This window comes from Bos javanicus, chromosome 26 (assembly GCF_032452875.1).
Source record: "Bos javanicus breed banteng chromosome 26, ARS-OSU_banteng_1.0, whole genome shotgun sequence".
NCBI classification, from domain to species: Eukaryota; Metazoa; Chordata; class Mammalia; order Artiodactyla; family Bovidae; genus Bos; species Bos javanicus.
The window spans coordinates 38287696-38294640 of record NC_083893.1 but is presented as its reverse complement, the minus strand read 5'-3'; the positions used below and the strand labels follow the sequence as shown (position 1 = coordinate 38294640).

The 6945-nt window shown below is 48.8% G+C and overlaps 1 protein-coding gene across 1 annotated transcript; it reads left to right on the top strand.

The window, feature by feature from the left end:
• Positions 1 to 3664: 3664 nt before the first annotated feature.
• On the top strand, positions 3665 to 6732 carry PRLHR (prolactin releasing hormone receptor). Its single transcript, XM_061404008.1, has one exon. The coding sequence runs from the start codon at positions 4121 to 4123 to the stop codon at positions 5231 to 5233; it is 1113 nt and encodes a 370-aa protein (XP_061259992.1). The 5' UTR covers positions 3665 to 4120; the 3' UTR covers positions 5234 to 6732.
• Positions 6733 to 6945: the final 213 nt, after the last annotated feature.

Genomic DNA, 6945 nt, shown 5'->3' with positions numbered 1-6945 from the left:
AAGAGTTAAAAAAAAAGTAGTATGTGTGTGACAGAGCTAGAAGGAATAATTATTATGTCTGGAGTCGGGGATGAAAAAAAAAAAAAACACAACATTTTTCCAAAGCACACAGGGTTTTCTTGGCCTTTGTATGTGATGCTGCGTTAGTTCTCACACTGCCTGTAACAGGCTCTTCTCACCTGTCAGTGGTCAGCCTGCCACACTGAGTCAGCTCAGTCTGAGGAGCCCCGGGGTGCCTGGCTCTTGGAACACACACAGGACAGGCTCAAAAGACAAAACTCAAGTCTGGGGGAGCATCTCTTACGTTATTGCCTGGCCTTAAGTTTCAAACACTGCTCTCTCCTCCCTGGTAATGAAAAAAATGATCTCTAGTGGTTTCTCCTAAAAAAAATTAAAACATGATCTCAAATATTTTCTTCTAAGTTTGGGCTAATTGCCGTATATCAGCATGAACTCAGCTGCCATGGAATCTTCATTGTCCTTAAGCAGGCTTCCCAGACTCTGCCTTTGTTGTCTCTGACTCTATCTTCTGTTCTCTATCTCCTGTGCCTATTGTCACCAAAAAGCATAATACCATCCTCTAAGTTCATACAGCCCAAAGTTGTGTCTCCTACATGGGATATAAGTAAGGGATATTTCAGGTGAGGCATAAAGATCTGTTTAACTCAAACATGATAGAGGTAGCATTGTAACTAAATTTGTTAGCGCTCCTTTAATAAACCACTGTGGGGGAGGGGTTCCCTATTTTTATTAAGTCCCATCGAAACTCACTTATATTTTCCGTTTGCGCAGATATGTCTGTCTTGGGTTCAGAGGCAGGAAATTACAGTAGTGGAGGGTTTGGCTCTAGAACCCGGCAAGTTGAAGTTGAGATTCCAGCCCCACTGCTTTTCAATTGTACCATCATGGTTAGTTGCTTAGCCTTGAAGTACCAGTTACCTCATTTGTAAAATGAGCATAATAGTAATTTTGAGGGGAATTTCCTGGCTGTCCAGTGGTTAGGACTCTGTGCTTTCACTGTGGAGGGCATGGGTTTGATCCTTGGTTGGGGAATTAAGATTCCACAAGCTCTGCGGTGCAGCCCAAAGAAACCCAATAGTTTTGAGGCGGTCAAATGAGATAAGGCATGTGAAGTACTTAGCACAGTGCGTGGCATGTAAAATGCCCTCAAGAAATGGTGGCTATTTTTAGCCATTCAATCAAAAAGGATATTTATTTGGTATCCGCTGCGTTCAGACATATCGTAGGTACCAAAATGCTTCAAGACATTGGCCCCTGCCTGTAAAGAGTTTACATCAGGGGTCGTGGAGGCAGGGGAGGAAACACTTCCACAATTTCAAAGGTAGAATGTAATAAAGGACAGAAAGATCATGAAAGGGAGAAGACCTTGAAGACAAGGTAACCTTTGAATTGGGCATTGTAGCATGTGAAGAATGTGAGTTGTGTGGGGATGAAGCAATCGGTATTCTATAGAAAGGGAATAAACCCCAAGAGAGATGATGAACAGGAATGGTGAGGTCGTGTCTGTGTCCAGCAGGCTAGCGTGGTCTGAATATAGGGAGTGAGACAGGTGGGAAGCAGACCAAAAAAAAAAAAAAAAGAGGGAAGATCAGAATAAAAGGGCATGCTGATTGGAAATGCCATGCTAAAGCTCTAGTCTTTGTTTGATGGGCCATTAAAGGCTTTTGGGGAATAGGAGGCCTCCCAGGTGGCACAGTGGTAGAGAACCCATCTGCCAATGCAGGAGACTCTAGGAGACATGGGTTTGATCCCTGGGTGGGGAGGATCCCCTAGAGAAGGAAATGGCAACCCACCCCAGTATTCTTGCCTGGAGAATCCCATGGATAGAGGAGCCTGATGGGCTACAGTCCATAGGGTCGCAAAGAGTTGGACATGACTGAAGCGACTTAGAATGTCCAAAAAAAAAAAATGCACCTCAAATCGTTTTTCAACTCTGTTACCACAATTTCCTCTGCTAAAGATATTTTGAAGCAAAAAAGTGCCTCGCCTTTTGGGTACATAAAACCCTGTTGATGAACATGATGAGAAAGATCGAAAGGCATGTTGCAGTTCATGAGGTTGCCAAGAGTTGGACACGACTTAGTGACTGAATAAAAAGGGATTAGTCGGGCACAGATTGTATTTTATTTTGAAGTTTGTTTTTCTTTTACTATCATACTTTCTCTTTAGCTATAACTAGATAAAGTGATTATAACTCAGAGCATGTGGGTTTAGAATAAATTCAGGTGCATAAAATTGGATTGCCTTTGTTCCCATGTTGACTTTTCTCCCTGTATGAGTGATCACTTGAATTTGGAGAGTGAAATAATTTTACTTCTTTCCAGCCTCATGGGAATATCTGCAGTCAGAAGATAGAGTACAGGGCTTGTGAAAGAGGGAATAATAAAGTTCCATCCTCTGGGGAAAGGAAAGAAAAGGTGAAGGGAGGAGATGTCTTCAAAGGAGGGAGGCTACAAAGCCTCTTTCCTGCTTCCCCCAACTTCCTCCAGATTAATTTGTATTTCAGTGAGGATGTAATACTGCTAAAGATTTTATGTAACTTTTAAGCCTCCTAGATGTTTGTTACTTTTGTTATCCTCATGGAAACCGTGCAACTACTAAAATGTGGTGACGAGGCCTTAGGTGTTTATTTAAGGATGGAGAGGGTGGGGTCCCAGAACTTATATTCCATACTGGTATTGTCAGGGAGATGAAGAATAGAGCCTGGTAGTCAAGAAAGAGTGAAGAGTAGGGGAGGGGGTGGTAGCGGAGTAGTGATGGGCAGGTATTGAAGTGTGCCTGCTGCACAAAGGCTGCGTTTTCTGACCTAAGGAGATAAAACCCAGTGCTGTCAATGGCACTGTGAGCAGTTACCTATAGCAGGAGCCAAGTCACTCCGGGCCATCGGCTTCCACTCCACCCTACTGCTCTTGGAGTCTGCAGCCCGGCCCAGGATGTAGGCAGCGAGGCAGCTCTTTGAACTAGGCTAGGGACCAGGTCCCTCCTCCAAATGCGACGGACACAGAAGAGGGGCTGAACTCCCTGTTTATCCGCTCCCAGGCACGCCCGAGCCGCGCAGCCACGGCCGCGGGAGCTGTCCGCGGTGCTGAACCATTTTCTTGGGCTTGATCGGACCCGTGACTCGGCATCGCGTCGCCAGCTTAGGCAAAGGGCTCAGTGAGTCCCGGGGAGCGCGAGCCCCCTAAGGTCTGCGGCTAGTTCCAAGCGCTGCAATTTAAATCCCTGACAGAACTACCTATGCGACTCTCTTAACCCGAGCCAAGACTCAAGGCAGGATCCGGCTTTTAAGGACGAGTCCCTCATCTCTCCCCTACATCCCGTAGATATCTCAATCCCCCACCCCATTTCCTGCCCTGCGACTTCCTTACGGAAACGGCACCAGGTCGTCCCGAGAGCCAGACAGTTCACGCCTCTCATCTCCCTAGTTTACTGCACTCCCCTCCAGAGCGGGACTCTCCCAGGACGCAGCAAGCTCCCACAATATAGATTCTCCCCTGACCCTCCGGCCCAGGTTTCTGGCCCCCTTTTCCTTTTCTGTTTCTACTATCCTTCTCCTATTTCTCAAAGCACCGAGTTGGGAGGTGCGAGCTCCGCCCCTATTTTCCCTACAAGGGCACGCTGTTGTGGGGGCGGGGCGAAGGGGAGGTGCTTCCAGCCCCTCTCAAAAGCCGCGAGTCCACTGGGAACTCGAATCTTTTCAGCTCCGCGGAGTAGCCTGCACCACCGTCTGGGTGGAGGACTTCCAGGGACAGCCAGGATTCTACCTCTCTTTCTCCGGAGAGCTTTCCCATCCGTCAAGCCCCAGTCACCAGGTAGGACTGCGCTTGGGTCTGGCTTGTGGGGACTGTAGGGGCTCCAAATAGAGTGGAAGGCATTTAAATAACCTATGCACATCTAACCACCCCTAGATTTCATTTTACAGAGGTGGGGGTGACAGCACTTTAAATTTTGTTGATTATTTATTGTGGCCTGTCATTCTAAAGGGAATATTTGAGTAATTAAGGTGTGTGTGTGTGTTGAGGGGGGAGACGGTTGGCGTAGGAGGGGATGGAAAGAGAATGGGAGGTGACAGACTCTGATTATCTTTGGACAGGTGGCTATGGCCTCATTGCCCACTCAGGGTCCAGCGGCCCCTGACTTATTTAATGGGCTGCTGCCTGCGTCTTCAAGTCCGGTCAACCAGAGCTCAGAGGCGGTGGTGGGCAATGGGTCGGCGGCTGGTCCAGGCTCCCAGGCCATCACGCCGTTCCAGAGCCTGCAGCTGGTGCATCAGCTGAAGGGGCTGATTGTGCTGCTCTACAGCATCGTGGTGGTCGTGGGGCTTGTGGGCAACTGCCTGCTGGTGCTGGTGATCGCACGGGTGCGTCGGCTGCACAACGTGACCAACTTTCTCATCGGTAACCTGGCCCTGTCCGACGTGCTCATGTGCGCCGCCTGCGTCCCTCTCACGCTGGCCTACGCATTCGAGCCACGCGGCTGGGTGTTCGGCGGCGGCCTGTGTCACCTGGTCTTCTTCTTGCAGCCGGTCACCGTCTACGTGTCGGTGTTCACGCTCACCACCATCGCGGTGGACCGCTACGTCGTGCTGGTGCACCCGCTGCGCCGGCGCATCTCGTTGCGCTTCAGCGCCTACGCGGTGCTGGCCATCTGGGCGCTGTCCGCGGTGCTAGCACTGCCGGCCGCCTTGCACACCTACCACGTGGAACTCAAGCCGCACCGCGTGCGCCTCTGCGAGGAGTTCTGGGGGTCCCAGGAGCGCCAGCGCCAGCTCTACGCTTGGGGGCTGCTGCTCGTCACCTACCTGCTCCCCCTGCTGGTCATCCTCCTGTCTTACGTCCGGGTGTCGGTGAATCTCCGGAACCGCGTGGTTCCGGGCTGCGTGACCCAGAGCCAGGCCGACTGGGACCGCGCGCGACGGCGCCGCACCTTCTGCCTGCTGGTGGTGGTTGTGGTGGTGTTCGCCGTCTGCTGGCTGCCGCTGCACGTCTTCAACCTGCTGCGGGACCTCGACCCGCACGCCATAGACCCCTACGCCTTCGGCTTAGTGCAGCTGCTCTGCCACTGGCTGGCCATGAGCTCCGCCTGCTACAACCCCTTCATCTACGCCTGGTTGCACGACAGCTTCCGCGAGGAGCTCCGCAAACTGTTGCTGGCCTGGCCCCGCAAGATTGCTCCGCACGGCCAGAGCATGACAGTCAGCGTGGTGATCTGATGCCACTGTGCCAGGCCTTGGGGAACTCCAGTCCAGTGGTCTCCGGAGGGTGTCCACCCGGAGGCCGGACTGGGGAGATTATTCCAGAGCTAGGCTAATACTAAACTAATGTGGCTCCAAACTGCCAGCCCACCCCTCTCGTCCCTCTGTCTCACCTTGTATTTGTGTCACTGTAAAATGTTACGTAGGCTTTGATGAGACTCATGCTTTGCTTGGAGGAGGCCAGGGAGAACAAAAGAGGTTTTACTGTTTTCTCCTTTTACCACTGAAGGCCAAACAAAGCTCTTTCCCCTGGTTCAGATAATATTTCAGAAACGTGACTGTTTTCCTTGCTTTCCCTTCTGCTTGTTCCATAGGGAGTGAAGGAGCAATAAGCATGGGGTTTAAAATGGCTGGTTGGGGTTGGTAAAGCTTTTCAGGTTGCTTTTTAAAAAGGACTCACCTGAGATATAATACAGAATAGTGCTTAGTCCATTCAAACCCATTACCTTCTAGGATTCCAGGGAAACATGTATTACAAATCTGTAACTAGAATTTCAGCATCTCCTGAACAAGAGCTTTATATGCCAAAGGGATTTTCACTTTAAATCCACTTGCATTTATAGCACAAAATACTTACAAATCACCTTCAAGAGGTTTTGCTATTGTTTTCTCTCTTCCTTATCCCCCAATTGCTGTTTGAAAATGATGAGATAAATTAGTTGATGAAGAGATAGATAACACAGGAGTAAAGTGGAAAAGGTTCACACAAGGGGAAATACAACTGCACAGGACAGACTATCTGTGTGTATGTTTGTGTATATACACAACTAGTGTTTGCCACAAGGCACACACTCAAATATTTGGTTTTCTGAATGCTCAATGTAAACTGTGAGCTGTAACACACTCTTGTATTCTCTAATTGATCTTGCAACAAATCAACAGCTGTGAACTGACTGCTCAACACCTGCTCCGTGGTGACACACTTGGAGCGTGATCAACTCAGAATACAAGGACTAGGAGAAGCTTGCTGAAAGCCAGAACAGAAAAATAACCTGCTGCCCACAGGATGTACAGATCAAACATGTAATTCCTTCCAGGGTTAAGGGAATAGGGGAAGACTGTTGGGCCATGATACCAGGCTGCTAATTCTTACCCTAACATCCCAAGAGTTCTTTAAATGAGGACAAGTGCCCTGGGACAAGAGTTTCCAATTGATGTTGGAAAAGTGATCATGGCAGTGAAGGCAGGAGTCTTGGGAAATGATTCATGATATGCAGCTGTCAGATTAACCCTTGCAGCATATGGGGCATAGACTGGTGTCTGCAGCCATTCAGTTACCAACCGGAAGATGCCAGTACTACCCCAGCTCACTAAACAGCAGAATCAGTGTTTTCCCACCTCTCCCCTTCTCTTAGTCTCAGTGAACTCATTCACTCAGTAAAGTGTGCCCTTAAAGGAAGGGAAAGAGGAGGTGATTTGGGGATGACAAGGATTAAATCCTATTACTCTGATGTCAGTAGCCACAATGGAGAGTGGTTCCATTCACAGTTGGGTTAGTTAGCAATATGAATCTTTTTAAATCAAATTAACTTTTATTTTAAATTAATTTTTATTGGTATATAGTTGCTTTACAAGTAACGTGCATCTTTAGTATCTATCTATCTATATATCTAGACTTTTCACAGCATGGGGAATGGCAGGAAAAAGCTGGAGAAAGAAAAAGGCAGGTG

Coding starts and splice junctions, on each gene's coding strand:
- PRLHR (XM_061404008.1), top strand. CDS start 4,121: ATGGCCTCATTGCCCACTCAGGGTCCAGCGGCCCCTGACTTATTTAAT.